The 25,022-nt window shown below is 38.4% G+C and overlaps 1 protein-coding gene across 1 annotated transcript in view; it reads right to left on the reverse strand.

Moving 5' to 3' along the window:
• Positions 1 to 9,233: 9,233 nt before the first annotated feature.
• Positions 9,234 to 25,022, reverse strand: part of rngtt (RNA guanylyltransferase and 5'-phosphatase) — an 80,516-nt gene continuing 64,727 nt past the window's right edge. Inside the window, exons 14-16 of the mRNA XM_067482230.1 lie at positions 18,566 to 18,632; positions 11,613 to 11,736; positions 9,234 to 9,626 (exon numbers count right to left, since the gene is read on the reverse strand). Coding sequence (XP_067338331.1) covers positions 9,460 to 9,626; positions 11,613 to 11,736; positions 18,566 to 18,632 — 358 coding nt within the window. The 3' untranslated portion in view covers positions 9,234 to 9,459. The remainder of the gene's footprint in view (positions 9,627 to 11,612; positions 11,737 to 18,565; positions 18,633 to 25,022) is intronic.

Genomic DNA, 25,022 nt, shown 5'->3' on the forward strand with positions numbered 1-25,022 from the left:
GGACACAGGAACAACTAAAAGCTGCCAATCCACACGCCACACGCCTGCAAAGTTTATTTAACTCATCACCAAACCTCTTTGCTCCCTATTCAGTCTGATAGAGCTGAGGAGAGATTCTGGTGATCAGAAAATAGTGTAATGATGCTGTCAAGTTGGAGTGATTGCATCAGGAAATTGCACAAAAAAAGAATAGAAACCTTGAGAAAGAGAAGATCTGAAGGAGAGCATGAAGAATTTTTCCAGAGGAAAATATCAGCTCATTATCTGTAAAGCAAGACAAATGGCCTCTTAATAGGAGAAAATGGTCAATAAAGTTGTCCATGTTCAATGTCTGATTGTTGTGAATAGTAGTGAATTCATTGAACTAAAATCTACAATTGTTTTATTTCACCCTCAGCAGATTATCAGCAGTCTGTAAACAAGTTTACAGATTCACAGTGCTGGTTGAGAAAAACAGGGGACCTTTGGATTTAAAACAGGTTCAACCATCCAACTAACCTGGTTTGTTAAAACAGCTGGATAAGGTTTTGATGTTTGGCTCGTTAGCTAGTTTTTGGCCGGTGGCCCCCAAAATTCCACTATAGCCCAAAAGACATTTTCCCATTGACTAACTTAAAAAAGAGATGCCTGTAAAACTGTTGTCAAATGCTTTAGTCCAATATCCAGCTCTTATAATGCATCCATGGCTTTGGTGATTCAAATCTCAAACAAGTGCTTGAGAAAAGACTTTAGACTTGTACCGCAGCATCATCAACGTCACCCTGTCACAGCCCTGTAGGATACTTAGGATAAAGTCAGGAATTCATTTTCCCTTCTTTAATAGAAATCAGTCCATTCCGTGAGACAGTGAAGATGCAAATCACTTTCGGGCTAATGTTTTCATGTTGGTATGTGGTTTTATGTCATATATAGTGCTGTCTGTCCACAAAACATGTTCTTAAGTATTGGGGAGTGTCACCGTGCTCTTTGGCATACTTCAAGTTTGCAGTTTTATTGGCAAATATTCCCTCCTTCATGCTGTCCTGACACAAACACCCCGCTGCACCTGCCAAATCCACAAATTTTAAAAAGCAAGCTTGTTTTTTCTAATATATGTTATGTTGCCAGCTTGAGGATGATGAAAATAAAAAATGATACAAACATTCGGGCCAGAAAGATTTGAAGTATAAGGGGACAATGGTGGGAAAGATGGCAGAACCAAGGACGCTGGATGGATGTGCAAAAGATTTCTGCTGTGAACAGTAATTTTTCACCCTGTTTTATCCTGCATTGAAACAATCATCAAATTAAGTTCATTTCAAAGCCTTCACAAGGCCTATAATCTGAAAAGTGTCAGTGAGAACACAGGAAAGCTAAATGAAAAACCAAATTCAATTGAAATAAATTCAATTCAATTCAACTTTATTTATATAGTGCCAAATCATCTCAAGGCACTTTGCATAATTAAGTAAAGACTATACAGATTTAAGGTGAAAACCTAATAAATCCCCCTTGAGCAGGCACTAAGGTGACGGTGCAGAGGAAAAAAAGAGAGAAGAAGAGCAACAAGATGCAACAACAGACAGCTGTGAAGCCGAGGATGGAGAGGGAGAAGGACAACCGTGAGAGAAACAAGACGCAAGGTTGATGACATGCAGTGGTGACATAAATGCATGGAGAGGAGAGGAGCTCAGTGCATCAGGGGGAGGGGGTCCTCCAGCTGTCGCAATCTATAGCAGGTAAACTGAGAGTCACCTGAGCCAGTTTGAACTGTAGGATTTATCAAAAAAGGTAGTTTGACGGCTGGTCTTAAACTTACAGATGGTGTCAGCCTCCAAAAACTCAATTTAAGAGAACAAACAAAAGCAGTCTTGTCAGTGAGGAGAGTGAGGGAGCGGAATAACAAATGAAGACATACAACAAATTAAAACAAACACATCAAGGGGAAACGTTTACCACAGGCCACTGATGTCGACCCTGCTGTCTGCAACATCATCGACTGCTGGTTACCACGGGCAACTGAAGCAAGGAAGGAAGGAGTGAGAGAGAGAGAGAGAGAGAGAGAGAGAGAGAGCGAGCGAGAGAGAGAGAGAGAGAGAGTTGGGGCACTCCGCCATACAGCTGCAGACCCCAGCCTGAAATCTGCTATTGATCATAAACAGACAGTGCAGCATCGCCAGTCAGTGCTGTTGTTCTCTGCAGGGGCCTGAATTATTTATTTGATCAGAGTTTCCGTTTCAACTAGTCACCTTCTATTGAGAATGTGAGAACATAATGGAAGGTACACTGCACTTTTTTTGCTGCTTTTGTTGTAGATTGACCATAGTCTTTACACACTGTGGTAAAGCATATCCAACTTGTTACTGTTATGTAATCTCAGCAGTGATGGACTCATCTCATGTATCTGGAATAAAGGTAATGCTGTGTGAAGTGTGAACCAAAACACCAAATGACCGTGTTTCAGTTTCTGGGAACATGACAAATTGTGATGTTAGGGGAGCACTCAAGCAATTTAGTGCTGCATGTCCATGTAGTTTATGCACCAAGAAAAAAAAAGTGAAGATATCATGACTTTTTAGTCCCTGGTAGGCAAAGTTTAAAAACTGCTGGAAGAAATATGAGATAGAACTTTCATAACAGTGAAACAAACTAGTCTTAAGGCCAGATACCTGTTCCCAGTTGGCCTCATTCTGGCTGCATCGAGATGCCCTCTGATCTCTCTCCACGTCCTCTGTGGCTCATGAGAGTCTTTGTTGTCCTCAAGTAAACAAATTGCACAAATGGGGATAATATCACATACCAATGCTCCTCTGTTGCTAACTCCATGAACACCGGTACACACTTTACATGTTCTTACGGAAATACAGTCTTGTGCCTGATTCCACAGTTATAACATCCATTTCATATGTCTATCACTGAGTACTTTCTTCAAGTAGACTGACTTGATTCAGCTCGATGCAATCTTCCCTAAGGAGTTCACTTAAACCTGTATCTGAGCTCAATCTATCTATATCTGAATATAATAAACTCAATCAATCAAATAACCTGTATATATAATATAGAGAATGTTTGTCCTTGGTTAGCCAAGTGACTTTACTGTAATGCTTGATGCAAAAAAAACACTAACCCATGCTGTAATATGGAGAATGTTCTATTTAAATATACCACATCACTGCACATCCCTAATAGTACCATCCACTTTTCTGGGAACAATTTCAAACTTTTTACTGGCAACAATCCGATCAGTCGCACGATCAAACTGGTTGTAAATAAAGCCAGTGCTAATACATATACATTCATGGTAGCAAACATCCCATTTTTACCCAAACTTTCGGTGGGGCTTTGGGGTTCACCTGTACTTTCTACGTGGCCACACTCACTTCTCCTGTGCACTGAGGGGATTAGTACAAAGAGCGGAGGGGGCTCGCTTCGATCACACTAAAGCTGCCAGCATGCTTCGTCAGAAATGCTTTTCGGATGGTCGCATAGCTTTGGTAATCTCCTCTCCCTGCACCTTTCCAACACTGAACTGAAATGGCAGGTGGGGGGCTGACTGTGTCCAACTTTTTCTGCAACTTTCAGAAACGGAGAATCCAACTTTCTCCACTCCGGCTCCAACACACTCCAGTTCTCTTTTTAAATTTGTGAAACAACTATTTCTGTCTGTGTTCATGTGTTCAGCTGAGCCAAGTCTTTCAGAAAACTATTTAAATTTTAATATGCTCCAGCTTGTCTAGGATGGTCGGTTGGACTTTTACATGTTACAAAACGTATTTGGCATAGTTCAAACTGTTCATGTGTCAGCTAGCTTTTCACAAAATCAAAAAACTGTAAATGCTTGTAATAACCAGAGCCAAGTGTGGAAATGGTTTTAAACCAGCTTTGGTTCAAGACTAAGTAGGCCACAGGTCATGCTGTGGCATTATCAGACAAATATATTGTGTAATTATGACCGGTATCATCAACTGCAGCTAAAATAAAGCCTGCTTTATGTTTAAAGCATCAGCTTCAAAGCTTCTGCAGGAACTCTTAATGACTTTTGAAAATGCCAGTCCCCAAACAAAAGGAAAATTACACCTACGGGCTGAATGTGTGTCTCCACCTCCTCTCTGCCAGCGCTGACATTCTCACATGCACCAGAGTTAATGGGGTAAAGAAAAAGCATGAATCACATTTCATTCTTTAATTTTCTATGTTTTTACTCCTCAGTAGCCAGAGGGGAGATAAAAAAAAAAATAGCACTGACTTTATGCAGGACTGGTGGAACTGCATAGAACTTATTGGTAAAGTGATTTCATGTTGATTAAAGTAAATGTTGCCGTGCTAAAAGAGTTACAGATTTGAACATAAAGAAAAAAAAAATCAATAATAAATGGCCTGACCTTTTCAGGATAAATGCAGGGAATCGTTGCAGCTTATTACTGCGCCGCTCTGCATGTAGTCACTGGGGCTTTAATGGAGCAGACACTGAGTAAATCAAACTAAACAGACTTTGCACCTCAAGATCAATGTAGTGGTCACAGCTAATGCTACACATTTTGTTAAATCTTTTTTGGCCACACATAGTTTAATAACCCACTTTGGGAATCAAATCTCAGGATTGATTTACGTCTGCAGAAAACAAAAAAACAAGTGAACAGTAGTGTTGTTGGTGGATGCTGCTTTACTCAGCTAGAAGGCCTGAAAGGTGATGTGCAAACCTGCAAATTTAATCCTAAAAGCAGTAGTAGATGTAGATGTGTACAAAGTTTAGTTGCAAACCTAAATGTGTAGGCTCAAACATTTTTTAGCAACTTAAAGTGCAACAATGCAACTCAAAATCCATCTGCACATCTGCATATATCAGCCAACAACAAACTGCAATCAATGAAAATGCTGCAAAACTTACTAATCATGCCCCCCCCACCCCACTACCCCACTCCCCCACTCTACCCCACTACCCCACTAAAAAAGAAAGAATGAGAGATTCCTAAAGAATCTCATTAAGGATAAATTTTGTTTCAGTCCTTAAAATAGGTTGTTGATAAATGTCTTGCCAGTTTTTGTTGCTAAACTTAGCACTGAATATTTGCTAAATTACATGTGTTCTTAATTAAAATAAGTGTAAAGGAAAACTCAAAGAACACCTCAGCTAGTGCTACACAGTCAGTAAAAACACTTCAAATCTTACATCAAGTAAAAAAAAAGTGTCTTGTGTTTTTGGTAGCTCTTTCTTAAATGTTACAGGGTGTATTCAGCCATTGTGCAGTGGTTAATTTAAAATTACTTGTAGTTTTGATAGAACCATATTTTTATGCTTACGAAAAGCAACAGCAGCCACTTTGTCCTCTTTGGACTGTAGCTCGGTGACGCTTATTGAAAACCTGATCAGTGCACATTAACATGACGATGCCAACCTCTCTGAGCTGCTGTTAGAAATAGTGCCAGCCGATTTTCCTGCCGTCACAACCAACCACCTCCTGATTGCTACTACTGATGGAGAGAGGGGACCAGTGCAGCAGCTTCATTGCCATTTGGCTCAAATGGGAGCCATTTGTTGCCACGTGGCATCACGCCTGAGAGGCGCTATGAGAGGGAGAATCTGCAATAATAGATTTGTGGCGCTATGCCTCCTCGATTCCAGCAACTGAAAAATGTATGCAATTAAATTTCTAATTTCAGTCGGAACTGTCTGACTTCATTATCAAGAGGTTGTTATTAAAACCAATGCGATGAAGCCCTGATTCACAGTCATGACTTTAGGGTTCACTGAAGCCAATGTTCCTCTATTTTGAGATCAGGCAAGTGGAAATTATGAGCTGCAGTTACTTTCTTTGTAGAAATAATACGCCTCCAAACAAGTTCAACATCTACATCTCATTTTGAGACCTAAAGGACTAACACATTTTAAATTAGGCTCATGTTAGAAACTTCCCAGAGATTTGTAGTACACAACACAGTTGGGCTGAAATTCGAGAGGAAATACAAACTGTGATGCAAATTACTTAGACCTTATTGAAAAAGATGAAAGGTATTGTTTCATTAAAAACACATACAGGACAGGTGCTGCATTATTATGTCACAAATGATTGAATGTGGATTGAACTGTAGGCAGTGTTGTTTATCTGCAGGAACAGTATGATGGTACACATATAAGGATTTTGTTGACCCGAAAGTGCCAAAGCTCCACAAAAAGCCCATCCACGCCACCCCTACCCCTGACACCAAGGGAACCACATGCGTGCTTTATTGAAGATGCAGATCATACTGAGATGAGAATGGCCTACACGTAATTTAATATAGTTGCATATATCAGTAAATTCAAGCCTCGAGCTGAGAGAAAAAAAACAACAAAAAAAACTCATAATGCAGAGGCACAGTGTGTTTGCATTTCCAAATCTATGTATTTGGTGGCAGGACATTTTCACTCAGGGGCGCAAACTTTATTGATGTGCCTGGATCTGCCTTTTCATGTTTGTGCGTACTTTCTTGAGCTTCCCTCCATGTTTTCAGGCAGACCATGATGCACAAACCCCTGCAAAAAGAGGACATTTTGCCAAAGTGGGGATGAAATGAAAGTTTCAGTTTCAGTTAATATTAGATGGAAGTTGATTTTAAGTGAATGGAATTAAGGAGGGAAAACTAGGTAAAAATGTGTCTGCCGTTGTGGATCCCCACCTGCTGCATGGGAGAGGTGAAGTCCCAGCGGCAGCAACCTCATGACAAAAAGGTGAGCGAAGGCTTTGATGAGAATCAGGCAGCTTTCATGTGCAGCCAGAGGGGAAAGGAGCCCTGAGAGTACCACTCATCTATCTCTGCTGTAAGGAGAACAGTCGCCTCAGGCTCCAACAGACAGAAATTCTCTCACATAAACACATACAGACACACACACACACTCGATTCGTTACACCCTCCTGTGCTATACTCCACTGACTTATATTCATTCCCTAACTCCAGATCTAAATTCTCCATGCTGCATGACTAACTGCTGCCGTCACCCTCGTCTTAAAATAAGCACAATATCTGACTCTCGGGCATAAAAATAAGACTTTCCTGTGCACAAGAGTGTAGAAACAGATTTCAAACAATTGCTGTGAAATTCACGATTTTAGTCAAGACAGAAAAAAGAATTCACTAAATGTTGAGCCATGTCTGTTGCAGATACTTATTGCAGATGGGCAACAGGCCACAACGTAGGCAACAGGATAAAGGAAAAAAAACAAACACAAATGTCATTTAGCAACAAGACTTTCCAGTGGCAATTAGATAAAAAAGCAATAAACACGTTTAACAATGAGATATTACCTGCATTTTGCTGTCCTTCACACAGAGGTCAGAGGTCAAAAATAGGGCAGCATGTTTAAGAGGTGGCAGAGCACGTGCTTAATGGGAAGTAGGTATGTGTTCCTCCATCTCCAGTCGGTGACAAAGGGGACACATTTTATTACATATTTTTAAATGATGGACCGAGAGAGTGTTTCCTCCGCACATTAGTGTCTGTAGATAAAATGCTTGTGTGGAGGCTGTTGGATCTTCGCAGTTAAAGGAAATTTTACAGAGAAAAAGTCTTTTATGTATTGAGACGGCTGATAAAAGGACGGCGTTTTGTTCTCATCTCGAGCTTTATAAAAAGGATTGTTGAGTTTTAGAGAATTATTTATTGCAGGCTGAATGCTCTTTCTTTGATTCAGTTTAAATGTCATCTGGAGAAGCAGTTGACCAAGACTGGGACCTCTACTGTATGAGCAAACAGATGACATATTTTGAGCTGAAAGACTCCTAATATTACCTCCCCAAAATCCATATTATTTCTCTCTGGGGGGGCGCGGGGGCGTCCAAAACTACACCCTCTGTAGTCTAAGCACCCACATGATGAAATCTGACAAAAAAGAAAAAACTTCTGAGCTGATACCATCTGAGCTGAAATACTACTCCAGATGACATCACCTGGAGGAGTTTTTCAGCTAAAAAACAATTTGACTGTGGAAAACTGGTCGTACTTTTTCAGTAGGGTACCTACACAGCTAGCTACATATTTACAGAACCATGTAAAAAAAGTAGCAAAGAAAAGCTGTACTCGTTTTAAAGGTGTCCACGTTTTTTTTTCTTGTAAAGAAAAGAAACAAAAGTTGTGTCGAAATTAAGTGTCATTCATTAAAATATGCATGTGTAGTCTCTCTTTCTTTAATATTTCTTTCCTTTTTTTTTAATTGTTTATATCCCTATTCAGCAGCTTAAAGTGTCCTTAATAACTGCGATTGTTGGCACATTGCTGCTTCTTACCACCACCTGTTGTGGAATAGTGTGAACACAATTGTAAACCGAGACGCTCATGAATGTATTTCATTGTGCACAAAATTATTAAAAGAAAACCTAGAAATGAACAAAGCAATTCTGTGTACAAAAATAAAAAATGTAAGCTCCCAACCAGAAATCTGCAAAAATGAAAGCATGTCTGGCAAATCATTATCAGTGGTATGTATAAAAACACTGGTGCCCCTATCTAAAGGGTATGAGGGGTCACATAATAGCTTGATGGGTTTCAGAATAGTAAGAAATATATGCTATGTGCATCACACTCACCACATCTGGATAGTGCTCATCATCATCCTTAAATAACCACATGCAAAAATCTTTTAGTTAAATGATATTCAACCCTCCAGCAGAGTATGTGAAGCAATAGACCTGAACATTTTTTTTAGATGCAGCTTGTCCTTTAATTTCTTGACTTCACTTTTTTAAACTCATTTCTAGATAGTCTGTGGAGACTGTGTAATGATGGTGTCAGCTCTTCTCCCACACATGTGGCCTTTAAAACAACAATCCACACAGACGGGCTTCCTTTTGACAAACTCTTACAAAACAAAGAAATAAAAGAGATTCAGACTTGATTAGTTTGATCTCAACTTTCAACATTAAAAAGCTTGGGACCCTCTTGACAGAGCCTTTTAGCAGCAACATTAAATTAACTGAACCCCAAAGCAAAACCCAACTTTGTGTTAATCAACAAATCTCTGATGCAGGAAAATATTACTGAAATGTTGTTAACTGATTTTAATACATTGAGAGGAGAATGAGCTTTGCTTGTATTTTCTCCTCCTTCAATACATTTTAAGGAATTAGTTGTCAAAACATAAACTGGGTCCACATTGTCAGGTTTTATCTGTAGCCATAACAATATCAGGGATGATAAATATTAATTAGCTCAGACTTTAAAACAGATAAATAGGCAGCCGCAAAAAAAAAAGAAAAAAAAAAGAAAAAAAAAAGAAAAGAACATTTTTTCTCTTTTTAATAAGAACACCACAAATTAAAACTACTAATTAGTCTACAATGTAAATAAACGATGCTGAAACAGTCAATTTAAGGTTTCTGATATCCTTACATGTACAGGTTGATAAAGCCAATGTGCTGAGGGTAAGAAAGCCTTGTAATGTCTGTTTGTGGCTGGTGACGTGGATGTACACTGTGACCATAGAGTCCTGTAGGCCCAGCCGCGGCCTACGGAATGGCCTGGTTGGCCCTCTTTGGAGGGGGAGGGGGCATAAGCTCAGAATCTGGGTCTGATTTGTGTTTCCGGGTGTGGACATGGGCGCCCTGAGCACAGCGGTCCAGGTACTCCAAAAGTATTTCCTTAGTGACGGGCTCCTTAATGCTTTTACACACAGCTGGGGAGAGAGAAACACACGCAACAGGTGAAAAATTACTACGCAGAAGGTTTGTGAGTTTATGTTTCAGTCAGTTTGTCGCAGGCAAAAGTGTTAACCTTTAACCAGCAGGTCCCCAATCAGCTCAGCAACATTTATTCTTAGCACATCACACTGACCTGTGTAAGTTGTCATACAGCATATGCATATTTAAAGATCAGCTGAAAATGTTCAACTCACACAATGGAGTCCAGCTCCTACCCTCAGGTTTGTAAACTATGTGGTTGGTATGGTATGTTTTGTGATGTCCGACAAAGTGTAAAGTAGTTTCTAACACCGGGGGTGTTTTCAGTGCAGATGCACAGTGCTTTGTGTCTGCTCAGCAGTTCAGTAACATTTGCTTTGGAAGGTAAACTGAGGTAAACATTACCTCAGTTTACCTGTGAAGTAAACTCCCGATGGTAAACAAAGTCACAAAGTCATCCTCAGCTTCCACCCACCGTTAGCAGAGTAAGTAACAGTTTAATTGAGCTAATTAATTGGATGCTCCTTACTCAAATGCACCTTGGGAATCTTAGTCAACTTGGAACTTTGTTTTTATATATGCAGGGTTGTATCTTCAACTTATCAAAGAATCAGACATTTCCCGGCAGAAACAGACTGGTGAAAGAATTTCATGCTAATCCAAGCTGAAAACTGTCAAACACCTCTCGCTGTATATGGAGAAAACAAAAGGAAGAGGACTTCTACTAGTGAGACTAGGTCCTAAAATATCTCTTCATATTTAACATATTGGCACATGAACATGCCGCGATATAAACAACTTAAAGATGCTTACGTGCTAGTTTCTGGATGAATCACAGAGTTGCTATCAGCTTGGGGTGAAATGCAGTGTTATTGGTATAGATTTTAAATAAAAGGTGTCCCTGCCACCTTGGAGCCAGCCTGCTTGAGAATCTAAAGCTTAATAATTCAGAAATACCTTCTCTATATTCCATCACCTTAATTCATTGTTTAAATGGATTATTTCTTGCTTGCACTTTCTGGTTTTATTGCTTCTATTTGTACCTTCATGTGCCTCCTTGCACAGCACTATAGCGTCAGCAGATAAGTGCAGCACAAACAAGGTTTATTACTGTGGTACCCTATTAGTTTTGCATTCTTTCTCCATTTCTTCTCTGTTTATCATTTGTTTCCAGAAGCTGTCACAGCAGTGTGATGTCCCTAGGAACACACAGAGAGAACTGCTTGTCTAAAATTCAAAACAATTTAACACTTTTTTACTCACTTATGAAACTAAACTTGCTTTGATGCTTTAAGAAAATATACAATTTAAAACATAACTTGAACTTTAAAAGATTTGTTAAGACTAAAGATGATATTACAAATGACAAATTAAAGGTCAATATTCATTTATCTTTTTACTTAAGACATGTTTATTTGCTAATTTGGTTGTGTGTTTGGTTCTGAGGAGGTTGTGGAATATTGGTTTATTAGCTGAAGACAGCTGCCAGCCAAACTGATAAGAGCAGGGAGATTGAATGAAAACAAGAAAACTAAATAATGAGCTGAAAAAGACCAAAATGTTCTAAAGAACTGTGGGAAACTGCACATTTGAATGATAATTATCTGTTAGTTCAGCACTACAAGAGACCATTTCACATTACAAACTTAATTTGACTCACTGAAAAACATTGATTAATACAGCTTTAAATAAGAAAACCTCTATAATAATCCTGCAGTTCTTTAATTTTAGGTAAACGTTTGCAGCAAGTGTCACTTTCTCTATTCACAGTAAATATTAACAATATTTGTCCCATGCACGCACACACACACACACACAGTCTCACAACACAGAAATCAAACTAAGACAGGAGGCTGACATACAGATAAAATGAGCCATTAATCGCAGGCTGACTGGTTGTTATTTGCTCAGATGCAGACACAGATATGGAAACAGTGAAATATTAATGAATAGCTATTGGACAGACAAGGGCAAAATCTCACCCATGGCTGTATCATAGGAGTTAGGGAAGCTCTTGTCCACCCTTTGCCTCATGAACACCCAGCTGTTGCTGGCAAAAGTGCACTCGATGATCTTGTTGTCATACTGTTTCAGCTCTTTGGTCACCTGTGTGGACAAAGATGAAAGGGCACAGATGGTATGTAGTTTTACAACACGGTGTGAAGGAAATGCCATGGTAATTTTAGAAATGTAGGAAGCTATTTTGTAACATTCAGAAACTATGATGGTTTGATCCAATGCAGGTTTGTGTCATCTCAGGGATTCATGCACATCCATCACTTTGACAGTCCTCAGAGACATACTGCCTCATGAACCAACATCATCAAAAAAAAAAATAAAAATAAAACTGCATCTCTTCAAACATGATATATGAAGGTTTCAAATTATCACCTTCCCTGTTGCTGTTACTATGTACTGACACTTTTGAATGAGTTAAGAGACAACACTAATAATATTAATTTACTAAATAATCTTGCCATTAACTGCAATCTCATTCCATCATCTGTTTAGTGTATAAAATGTTAAACACATTTTCAATTCACAAAGATATAAAAACAGATATGTTCCAAATTCTTGCACTTTACAAACTGAAAGAAGCACATTTTCACGTTTAGCATAGAAAAGAAAAATCATCAAGTGACGATGTTTGTTTTTTTAACAGTGATTCATTTTACGTAGTAGTTGTAGTAGGAATAAATTAACCATGAAAAAACTAAAGTTAAGTTTGTTTAGTCAAACCAATAACAACGACAAGACTGAATTTTAAATGCTTTAAATACAAAACAACAGAAATCAACACATTTTGGAGCCTGGTTTGAGAGAAAGCACCACTCGGTGCTAAATGACTAATTTAAATTGTTATTGTAATTGAGGAAAAAAAACTTGAAACATAAATATAAAAAAAAACAAAACATAAAAACATTCTCTAAATTGAGTGTTGGATTATTGTTTAATTCTTAAATGTGAAAAAAAAACATTTGAAGATTTAAAATTTGAAGCGATTTACTATTCTTCAGAGAAGAACAGTACTATACAAATTGAAATTGGACTTTCTTCTGTGGCAAAGCAGTGTAAGAATTTGGGCTAAACCTAGTGTACTCCAACATAAACCCAGACAGATACTCACCCAGTGAGTGTGTCTGTATTTCTATGATGCAGCACTCAACAAAGCAGTGCAACAGTATAGTTCTTACTCCTCCTACAAAGCTACACAGGATCACTGACTTATTACATCACACTTTGCTTTGAAAACAAAATCAACTCTACACACACTGTAACACTGTTGAAGTATATGAAAATGGCACACAATACTGAAGATCAAGCATGAGTCAAAGAAGACATTTGAGCATCTGTTGTTTATTTGTCGAGGGACTGTTTCTCACTGAGAGGATTCTCAAAATTTGGAATATGCAAATCCTGGAGATACTAAGAAAGAAAAAGTGTAGCTGAAATAGGCCACTGTAATGGTTGGCTTTTAAAGAAAACAATATAGGTGTTATTCTGAAGTGCTCCTCTGTCACTTTTCACCTTCACAAAAAGAGGCTCTTGAGACATTTATTATAGTGAAGGGTTGTACAGAGACTTTTGAGACAAAAGACCTTGACCTCAGGGGGTTCAGTGTGACCACACACTCTGAGGCTCAGGTCAGAGAATGGTAACTGCTGCCAGGGATTCACGGGTGTTTGGCAGGATGCAGAAATATGAAGTAGGAGCCTGTCTGATCCTGGAGCGTGGGGCATCTGGGCTCACAGTGGGGGCCGAAATCACACGGGAAGCAAAGAAAGTGTGAGAGGAAGGAAGACAGAATGAGAGAAAGAATGCCGGCCAAAGACAGAGATGCTAGTTGTTGGATTTCATGTGACGAGCTCAACAATTCCGAACTCATTAGCGCGCCATTAGCAATTTTAGTTTGATCTCAGTTTGAAGACATACTGAGGATTAATAAGACGAAATCAAACATTTGTTGTTGTTGACGAAGAACAACAGACAACCTACAGCAGAGACAGATTCTCTAAGCTCGACACAGCAGGCTCTGCCAAAAAAACAAAACTCAAGGGCAGCACAGACAGGTGTGATGCACTGCTAAAGGCTGTGATCTTGTCCTGCTGGTTATTAGTGACATGTTGGCTGCTTTTATTTTTTTGTACCACTTGGTGCTTAATCCATCCAAATCTCTCTCATTATGGCAGCACACATGTGCCTCCAGTTATCAGAGGGTTTGGCTGTGGAAGTCTTTATTAGCCAGTGTTTCACTAATGCAGTGGAAAATAGCTTTCTGCCCTCTTTTCTAACCTCATGCCTTTCCGATTTTGAAAAACTAAGACAAGTAAATGAATTTTCCTAATGAGGAAGCCACTACTACCTACCCAGGTTTCAAAGAAACCTGTCTGTTTTGTGTCATTAAAAACCCCTAATGACAAATGTACTTTACGCTGTGTGTGCTTCACTGTGACAGCGGGAAAAAAGAGAAATCTGTCACAGGCCTTTTCACAGCACACATTTTGACTTGGCGAGTTACTAGTAACATTAACAATGTCTCATTTCTGTCCATGCATCCCGGTAAGGCATGACAGTGTGGCAGTACTCATAAAACCAGGACCCTGAAACTGAAGTAGGTAATTGGAATTCAGCTATTATTAATCATATGATTAACACCTATTCTTTGCTTGGTGTCAAAATGTTTTCTGTGAAAAAGGCCTAATTTGATATGTTTTCTGAAGTAAGTGGAAGCTAAAAAGCTGATCCAGTTAAACATGAGGTATTTTGAATCAAGTATTATTTATTATACATTTAATGTACTCGTACATAGTATTTGCATTGTTCTAATTTACACCTATACTGTACTCACATGCATTTCAGAACGATATATGGCACCTTGTTACTCCTTTATTTTTATTGGACAGCTCAAATTATTGGTTATGTTTCAGATTATGATTAGACATGTCTTAATACTTAAAGACATGATTCATTGTAATAAATTAAAATTGAAACATTATCAAGCTGTAAAATTTCAATCAGCAAAATCGCAAGACAAGTATGTCGATGCATCAGTGATAAGAATCAGAAAGTACACATGAATAAATACTGTTACCGTCACTCAGACTTAAACTACTTCCTTCCACACACACAGACTAAACAGACGTAATTGTGCAAAACACCTACTGCTGAATGCCACAGCAGCTGCAAAATAATAACTGTTCCTTTTCACCTACAATCTGCCCGTTTGTTCTTTACTGACATGTCATTTATTGTGGTTCTTTGGGAGGTTTTATTCAGTACATTCATTTTATATTGTCTTAGAAGATGGGATAGATTAGGAGTGTGAAACTCTCGCGATGCACTTGACTTTTAGTTGCTCTGAACACATAGAAACTCAACATTTTTACTCAAATGTTACAAACACACCACCGTGTGCATATCAGTGATCTAAGATTAGAAAATAAAATCTCAATATATCCCCTTGGTTAAAATATGGCATTATATCAAATCATAACCACTGTATTGCGATATGTTATCCTATTGCCAGGTTCTTGCCAAAAAAAAAAATAAAAAATGCCCTAGAGTAGATATAATATCATTCTTCTATCCACACACCCATGTGTATGGTTTAGAATAACAATAACAGATTGTATAATAAATCCTGGGTACCTACAGGCGTTTATTATAAGAATGGCAGAGTCTTTTGGAACAAGAATCTCTAAAAAAAACCCCTCTACCTGGCACTCAAACCTAAATCTCAAACAAATGAAAAAAAAAAAAGCTAAAAAGAACATTACGTCTACTATAGTAACAACGGCAGCTACTGCCGTAACACGCAGAGTTTAAGACATATGATATTTATATTTTACCACCCTGGTTACAATACAGTCAGTATACAGAATCTGTAAGAGCTGTTGCAAAACGACCCTGTGCTGCAGTTTATTGCAGGAGGTTTTTTTTTTAGAGATATGGATGCCTAAATATTCAAAGTTTGCAATTTCCTTGGAAAGCTGGTTTTGTTTTTTCTAATACAGTTCTCTTGACTGACCCCAGTGTTGTTCCAATCAGAACTGGCCGGGAGGCCTGCGACACAGCATCACACAGATCCATTTTAATAATGAAAAACAAGATGAAAGGAGCACATAAGCAGAGGGTATAAGATGCGAAAGTGTGAACAGGAACAAAGACGAACAAAGAGTGCCTCGCAGGGAGCAACACGGCTGATGGACATCATCAAAACTGATGTCGAGTCTTTTTATGATTCAAACAGAAAACATCACATGCATTCTGTCCAATAATATTAGCGATTCTGTCAACTGTGTTGATTTTATAGTTATAAAATATTCCGTTCACATGCTGTATTGTCTACAATGCAATTATTCTGGTCCATTACGACTACATTTGGTCTTAAATAGCGCTGTCCCGAAAACACACAGAGTCCAACAACTACTTGTGAACACATTAAATGACACCAGCACGGATCTCTCTAGTGGATATTTAAAATGTCGTTTATCCCCTGCATTCGGCCTGACTGTCGCATCAGAACTGAGTCTGCCTCGCAAAAAAAGGCATTGAGGCAAATAAGGAGGTACCCTGCCAGGTCTGAGTAAAGCGATGCAGGAGATGCACTGGACAGCCTACGGAGTCGTGTTTCTATTTTACAAACTTTTAATTAATTAGTTTGTTGTGCAGCATGGCTGTTTTCTTAACCCTGCATGCCAAATAATAAACATAAGGTGTGGGCAACGAAAGTCTTATAAATACCACAAGATGAAACCCTTTCAAGCATTTAATTGCTACTGTTGTATAGTCCAAATGCATTTCAGCAGTGAGCAGGTGAAGTGGGTGCCGACAGACCCACACAGCTTCATTAAAGCTGGCATTTTTGATCTACATGTAAAGTACCATACAGATTATTTCCTAATAATGAGCTGTACTCAGACGCCACATATAGCTCTGCACAGGCAGCGGACTCCATGAAGTGGTGAACCCAAACCGAAATGGGAAAACAACAGCAACTGGCATATTTAACCTTCTCTTCAACTCAGAACTGAGATCATGCAGAGCACAATGAGGACTGAAAAAAAATCTCAATTCCAAATTACTCTCGTTTCTAGAACAAAAAAAAAAAAGAAAAAAGGAGGGGGTCACTATTTTTTGGCTCTTACTCCGGTTAACTGTCTGCCAAACCACTGACTCTTTTGCCTTCTACATGAAAAAAATAAAGGAAGAAATAAAAGTGCACAATCACTAGTTAAACGTTTTGTGTCCGTTGTTAAAGACAAATAAAAAACCCAATTGGGAGTATTAGTATGACGTTAGCTTACAAAAAGCTTTACAATTAAACCAACATTCAGACCCTAAGTTTGGATATTGGAATAGATGTGAAACAAAAGAAAAAAAAAAAAAAGGTCCCACACAACAACAACAACAAATAGAACGAATACATGAGTTCATAACTAGAACTATCTTCAGTAAACGCCTTAAATGTCGTATCGGGATTTAAGGTTTTTAGTCACTATGTTCTTTCACACTCTTCACACTTTTTTAAAAGGCTGAGCTGATAAATCATCGTAAAAGCTCGGGCCAAAATTCATTTTGGAGACTTCCTGCCGGTGCAAACAGTTGGGAATTACCACAATAAGGAGCTTAATTGGAGGAATTGAGCCAATAAAAAGGTTTTCATAAAGATTATGGCATTTTATACAAAAAAAAGAAGAAGAAAACACATATTTTTCCCCCGGTAGCCAGATTCTTTAGAATGAGACCATGTATGTTTCTCAAATTATATCTAATTGACACATTTACATTGAACATTACAGTAACTAAATGGTAGTGCACTGCAGGCCATAAGCACATGAAGATTGTTTAGAAGTGGCACGATGCTGTACATGTAGGATTTATCACGAACATTTTTCACTCAGCCAAAGAGACAAGTTGCCATGTCCTGAGCTGGGATGTAATTGCCTTATTTTTTTTTAGCATATTCGCACTTGGACTGACTGTTAAACAGATTTTCCACAAAAATAGCAACATGAAAGCCAACAGAAGATGACCTCAGGGCTCCAGCTTTTTTGAGTCGAGCTTTGAGAGTGAGCAGCAAACAGAAACACTACCTTGTTCAATAACAAAGCCCAGGGCTAATACATGGGAATCTGGCACAATAGTGCCAATAGCAGCAGGAACACAAACACTACTGTGCAGCTAATCCATGACTTTTTGGAAAGCCTACACATGCCTACAGAGGTGGCACATTTCCAAATACAGTAATTACGCAATAATTTTAAACTAAATAGCAATTATGGAACAAATGCAACATTACTATTGTGTTGCTCATCAAAGTGACTGCTTTGAGAATACATTCCTATCCATCTGAGCAGATAGTGTTGAGTTTCACTAATGGCAATCTTATAATCTAGCAAAGAATGAATGAAAGCAGTATATATATGTTAAAAACCCAAACTGAGTAAAACAGAGTACCTTTCATGCATTTTGTTGAACTAACGGAATTTGTTTTGTATTATCATGAATGTACCGAAAAAGCAAGTAAACATAAAGCAAGCGTTGGGTTTTTATTAAAGGAAACAACATCTAGAGTGTAATAAAATGGGATTACAGGGTTCTTATTAAAGCATGATAATACAAATGGAAACAGGGAAATGTAGAAATAAAAATATGTCTCTGACATATACCTTATATAACAAAGACATTTGGGGGAAACAGACAGCCTGGCCCCAGTTTAAGAATCTATGGAACACGAATAAGTTGAAAAGCAACAAAATGAATGTATACTATATTTTTATGATGCATAGAAACAGTTCACAAACTTGACTACATGCCTCGACAAGAGCCAAAATCTTGTGCCGTGCTATAAGGAAGCTAGAGAAGCACAGGGGGGCCTTGGCTTGTTAGCACGAAGATGAACCCCTCAAGATTAACACATTTATTTTCTCACCTTCATGTTTGCAAAGGGCCTCTCGTAGTTGCCGACATACAGCAAGCCGACAGTTTGTGTGAGCAGTCTAAAAAAGACAAAAAAGATCACAGTTAACACCCGCAACACCCTGAGCACAGGAGCCCAACACAAGAGTACTTGAGTGGTAATGATACAAAGAATCATTTTCCAGCTAGTAACAGAACAGCACTGATGTGAGATTACACCTCTCTGAGCCCTTCTGGCTCTATGCACAGCTTGTTGTTTTGACTTGGAGAGGAAACTACAGTATGGACATGTTCAGTCCACGACAATAAAAATCGTGTGCGAGTACAGCGTGCACAGAGATAAAAAAAAAGAGCGGGGAATGATGGTGCATCTCCAAATGTCATCTGACTCTAAGCTTTCAGCACAGTTAATTCAAACTACTGGGGTTTATTTGTACGGCAGTATTGTGTGCTTCACTCTCAGCACCCTCAACATGTGTCTTATCTCAGACTTGACACCCATCAGATGTCTTAATCACACACTTCTCCTTTTTCCTCCCTCTTCCGAAACACTCCCAATGCTCTCACTGTTATTTCTAGACACTTTGTCTGCCATTATCTGTGCCCTAGACATAGTGTCTAAGCACAATTTTAAATTATTTTACTGTTTTTAGGTAAAAATAAATAAATACTGGGGGTTGTCGAGCAAAAGGCAACGCCAAACTACAGTGCGGGTGAATATTCCTATGCACCTCATTCTGAGATTTCAATTGGAGATGAAATTGGAGACCATCTTTCCACCCCAACCCCCTCCTGTGTAATGATAGCTAGCACAAGCAGGAAGGAAGCAGCAGTAGACATTAGGAGAGCCAAACAACCACTAAGTAATGGACACTGTCCAGTGCCAAGACCATGTCCATTCTTGTTATTGGTTCTATTAATATGTCTGACGTATTGCGTGACATATAGTAATTTCCTAAACCTGGGGAACTGGAAATAAGTAAACTCTAGTGATAATGATGCTAAAAACAGAAGCGATAGAACAGATAAGGAAACAGATGAGAATATATATCAATATGGAACAGAAGAACAGATTTTTGTTGCTGTTCACAAGCTGTTACACGTTAAGTTGATGCTCCACTCACTATTTGAATGCTAGAGGTTCACGTGTAACTCAGATAATCTCACCGTCTCAAATTACAGTGCAACATCAATTTTTAGCAAAGGTGGAGGGAGGTAAATGATGTTGGATGTTAACAGCACAGCGCAGGATAAAACAAGACGGGCGTTTTTTGTTAAAACAATCAAAAGGCTGTTAAATGCCACTGTAATCTCGGGACAGCATACAATCGGACTTGTAACAGCTGACTTTTATGAATTTAGAGAAGCAATAAACATTGAAAAAGCTATATTAAAAACAAGGATTGAGATATTAAATGAAAAAAAGGGCAAACTGCTGTATGTGAAGTGATAAAGTCCGCGGAGTGTATCCAAACCGTAATATAGCTTCTTCCTTTGTGCCACTGTTGTCCAAAAACTATTAAAAAAAAACACATCATCATCATCAGTGAGCCCAATGGTTGCATGGGTGACACGGCCCCTCATTATGACAAACATAAATAATAACTGTTGTTTATTTTGAGCTAATCCCACATACATGCGCTGTTAGTGACGTTAACACTCAGCAGTGTAACAAATGTGTATTAATCACCTGCCGAAAATAGTCCAACACATTTACTATTGTCGTCTGAGCCTTGCTACTTTATTTCTACATTCAGTTATGTCCTAAAGTATGTTTTTTGGTTTGCCTTTATACAGAATAAACAGGATGGAGTGTCACAGATCAGGTAGGGTAGTTGTTAAGAATTACAGCATGCTGATACATCTAGGGACGTCTAGCTCAGTGAGTCCCTTTTATAAAATCATATCTTTATTCAGGGAAAAATATGTGTGACTTCTAACTCAAGGAACTTGCTGTGGTATGTGCTATGCTTTAATGCTATGCCATCAGTTCCCATACAAACAAAAACATAAACTATAACAATGCTGTGTAAGAGTGAAAATATTATTTCTGACATATTGGGTCATCGGGGTGCTAACTCCAGGAATCTTTGTGTCCACAGAGAGAAATCCATTCACAGGGGTTTAAAGCCCAAAGACAAGCTCCATGTTTGTTCTGCAGAATCTGTCATGTTTTTGCTCAAGGCTGAAACGCTGCAAGCAGAGGCTCTTTTGACATTCAGTTGCCGTAAATGACACCACAAGTGCAGTGAGTATCTTTCTCACACAAATCCTTCTGTGCTCATCACTTTACAAGTTTAATGGGTGTGTGTTCAAGAGAGGCATGAAAGATCATGACTGTTTTTTTTAAATCAGCATAGAAACATTGCGTTTGTTGATATTTGTGACTTTGATGAAGAGCAGATCACATTTCATGACCGAATTATGCAGAAGACCAGTAAATTGGTCTTAAGTTTTTCATGTGACTATTTTGAAAGCCCAAAATAAGTACACGTGCCAACACAACACGTAAATTTTGATTTAATCACAGAAACAAATAACACAATCTCATCCTCGCCCCCAACACAGTGCAATGAAAGATGAATAGAACAGATACAAAGATAGAAAGAGAGAATGGAGTGATGCCTAAGTGTTTTTAAATCACCTGAAGCACAACTAAAATTCTAACTAACGGAAATTTGCTGCAGAAGTCTAAATAAGTTTATGTCAATTGCTTTTTTTTTTTTTTTTTTTTTAAATTAGAACAATTCATGTAGTGCAGGTCAGGGCACAAAAAAAGTCAGGAGCTGGTGTCTATTGCCATTATAAAGCTATAATCTGTGAGCGATGCCAAACATATAAGCATGGTACGGTTGGGTGCAAATGTTTGCATCTCAGAAAAAAATGGCAAAATGGGTAAAACTAAACTTCCTTTTATCAACAAAATATTCAATGCACACTCAACACACTAAACACATTATTGTTTTCAATGTTTCAAAGATGGGATCACTGAGAAACACTGAAAACACCGAGTGGCAAAACTGTTTTCTTATCTAATTACTTTTTTCATTCAGCTATACTCAACACACCCAGGCTGTTACTACCGGCCCTGCTTAATCTACTCCTCTCTTAAATATTACTTTTTTATTAATGTGAAGCTGGCTATGCAGTCCATTATCAGTTCCTGAAAAGAGATGAGGAAGAAGGTTATCGGAATACTGTAAGAAACCTTATTTCGAAAACTGAAAACGGAAGCATAGTGAACCTTCTTAAGAGAGGCCAAATCTTCCAAAATTCCTGTCCTCCAGGAGGACAGCACTTATTCATCCAGGAAGTTACACCACCCAAGGAAAAGAGTTAAGGATATAGGGGTCAGGATCCTAGCATCTGCTATTAGAAAGACACTGGTCAAAAATGGAATCCATGAGAGAGTGGTAAGATGCAAACCACTGCTAATGCTGATGGCCCTCAAACCTTTTGGGAGCAAGTCCACTTATGAATTATTTAATAGGAAAAAAAAGGTTTTAAAGTGGCGTAGACAAAGTTCTGACATGAATCATACTGAGATGCTGTGGCAGAAACTTAAACAAGGGGTTCCTGCTAATAAAAACTCCAAAATGGCTGAAAGAAATGTTTTCTAAGGTATAGTGAGCCCAAATTCTACCAAAAACAATGTAAAAGACTGTTATCCAGTTCCCTCAAGCGTTTGGTTGCAGCTGTTCCTGCTAAAGCTATTAAAAATGACTTTTTCACATGGGTCATGTGGGTGTTTGTTAACATATATGTTTCAATGCATTTAAAACTGTATTTTATGTTTACTGAAGTTAGGTTTGCTTTATGGTCTTTTATTTTAAGATCAGGAATAATTTAGGGTGAGATATATACACAAACGTAGCACCAATGACAAAGGAACAATAGCTGACAAGTGCTGATTAATGCATCCTGATGGAAAAAAAAACATAATTCAAATGTTTTAGAAGCACAACAGAAAGAAAAATTGCCACCTCAGAAGACTCAAAATAGCACAGAGGTGCAAACGGATCAAATCAATAGGACAATGTAGATAATAAAAAAAAATATGAATGAATTTACTCTAAACTTTTACATCTGCAGTTAAAAGGCCAATTGCCTGACTGGGAAGTCTGACTGTGGATCATTTGGGCAAAATATGGATTGGGATGGTGTAATGACACTGGAGTCCACATAGCAGACAGACCCGTAATAAGAAGCCTGGATGCTGGCCTCCAGAGAGCTAATCTAAGCCAGGCAGACAAAATCACTCTGCCTCTCTGAGTCTCTAAAAATCACTATGCACCTGATGAATGATGATGTAACTATTAGTCATCGCCTCTTCACACAGAATTCTGGCTCAAATTATCTATAATTCAAACAATCCATACAATAGTCAAGACTGTTCAATCTCGCTTGGGAGGGGCACTGTCATGCTTTCTGGAATTGCTTCATCTTTCAATTTTACTTTGTCCCCCTCTCCACCCTTCCTGCATCACAATAATCATGGTCTGCCTCTGTGCTTGGCTTTCAGAGAACGTAATAAAACTTGCAAGGCTGTATCTCTCAGCGGTACACAGACGTGCTCAAGGATTGATTGTGTGGGCTGATGAATAAACAGTTGTTACCTTCTTACATGTCTGTCTGTCTGTCCATCTCTCTCTCTCTCTCTCACCCTCTTCCTCTAAGACAGTAACTAAGGAGAGATTTGAAAACCTACATCAAGGCCGAGCGAGGTCTGATGTGCTCTCCTCTGCCAGCAAAATACATCTTTTGGGGAAATATCAGAACGTTCACAAATGGCAACAATAATCGTCTGTGTTCTCCCACACACAGGGAGGAGTCACAAGCTGACTAGCTGGCCTGCTGGCTGGCTTTGGAGTAGGATGAGTGACTGTGCCCTGCTGTGATCCTCTCAGTCTGTTGTTGGTGAATGATGGCAGGCTCATGGCTACAAAGCTGGGACAGTCACTAAGGTCACCTGGCTCTCAGAGCCAAAGGCAGCGTGACCAGAACACTGACAGCTATGGGTCTGTTTGCTCGTACTCAGACAATACTCACAGATGGAGCTGCAGAAAAGCATGCAGACCAAAGAGATGTTCATTGTGCTGACAGAAAATAAGACTGTTTGGCTAGAGCCATGTTAACAGCTTTGTAAGACTGTACTCAGGCACAGCGGTGCTTTTAGCTAAATCCTAACAATGCAACCATGTTAAAGAGGCTGCACTTATCCAGCACTTTTCTACTTTAATCAGGCTAAACAATTTCTTCTTATTCAGTCACTTTATATAATGGTTAAATTCATACGCTGATGTTTAAATGGGATAATTAAAACAAATATATCCATCTTTTAATTTCATGTTACAATGATATCTTTATCTATTGGTAATCATCACAAATTGCACCTAATAAACTAAACATTTGTACCTAATGACATTAAATAATGACATTATAGTTGTCAATCTCAATGTGGCTTGAGAGAAAAAGTCAGGGTTTCAACAAAATGATAATAAGTCCTCCTCTGGGAAGCATACATGTTTCTACAACATGTAAGGTTAGGATAAAACCTGTATGAATAGGACGATGAACATACATTATAAATGTCAACCAATCTAGTAGTTATCGAGACATTTTATTAAAGTAAGGAACCTTTAAGTGGTGAAAGGATAATTCAGGGAGACACCAACGTAAGTAGCTTCAACCCCTTAGAGAAAACGAATATGTTGTTAAAATGTCTTAGTCAGCTCTAAAGTTACCAACTTACTACCAAACCGGCTTTGTCCTATATAAAGCCAGGCAAAGTTAAAAACAAAATAATAATTCTTACATTTGATGTAACTTTTAATGTCATAGTTTAAAAAAATTCCAAAACTTCAGAGCCTTCACTCTCTCTGCTCCGCTACACTCCAATCAGTCCTCTAGGTATTACTCATTTCAAATGACAATAAATAAGATGAATACAAAACAGTGGAAGAGAAACAATTGACCTTCTCTGCTTAGTTAGAAGGGCAAACCTTATTCAAAAATGTTTAGAAGTTAATATATCTGCATCAAGACTGGGTAACAGAAAATATAACAGGACCTCTTGACATTAAGATATGTTTTTTTAACATATTTCTAACTAAAAATATAGTTACATACTGTAGCTTGAACTTTAAAATGTAATGCATTGGGCTTTTTAGAAATTTCACTGCTTGTTTAGATATTGTATACATAAGAGATAGACATCCAAAGCCTTTTCTACAGGTAATCAATTGTCTATTTCACTATATAACTGTGAGCTGCAGAGTAGTCATGTTTACTAGGCTAAGGGCCAGGATCAGCACTGCCGCATCTGAATAATTTATGTTGCAGAGGATAATAAACATAAAATGAGAGAAGAAGGGAAGGCCAGTATTGGTATTCTTATCCATATAGGTGCATAAAGCAAATAATAATTTTATACAAACTGCAGACAAAAAATGAATGTGGGTGATGATGGA

The sequence above is a fragment of the Channa argus genome, chromosome 17, assembly GCF_033026475.1.
Source record: "Channa argus isolate prfri chromosome 17, Channa argus male v1.0, whole genome shotgun sequence".
In the NCBI taxonomy this organism is placed as follows: domain Eukaryota; kingdom Metazoa; phylum Chordata; class Actinopteri; order Anabantiformes; family Channidae; genus Channa; species Channa argus.